At 65.8% G+C, this 237-nt stretch overlaps 1 protein-coding gene across 1 annotated transcript in view; it reads right to left on the bottom strand.

The window, feature by feature from the left end:
• The window catches only part of LOC103773450 (sodium/calcium exchanger 3-like), a gene marked incomplete at its 5' end in the record, with an annotated part of 3,398 nt that overhangs the window by 146 nt on the left and 3,015 nt on the right, over positions 1-237 (bottom strand). The window contains 1 exon segment of the mRNA XM_008940818.1: positions 6-222. Coding sequence (XP_008939066.1) covers positions 6-222 — 217 coding nt within the window.

Here is a 237-nt window from a genome sequence, read left to right as displayed (position 1 = left end):
TGGTGCAGATGAGTGCGAAGAGGGTGAAGAGGGTGACGGAGAAGGCCAGGGTGCCCGCCGACACCTGGAACTCCTGCCCTTGGGATGCCCAGTAGATGGCTGCCACCGACCACGCCAGCCCGATGCCCAGGAAGACGTTGACGGCGTTGCTGCCCGTGACGTTGGTGATGGAGGCATCGGCATACACGTCCTGGATGGCCGCGGCCTTGCTGGCGAACGTGTACGGGGGGGGGGGAG

Source organism: Merops nubicus, unplaced genomic scaffold (assembly GCF_000691845.1).
Source record: "Merops nubicus isolate BGI_N331 unplaced genomic scaffold, ASM69184v1 scaffold7185, whole genome shotgun sequence".
In the NCBI taxonomy this organism is placed as follows: Eukaryota; Metazoa; Chordata; class Aves; order Coraciiformes; family Meropidae; genus Merops; species Merops nubicus.
This window is presented reverse-complemented; position numbering and strand designations above follow the sequence as displayed.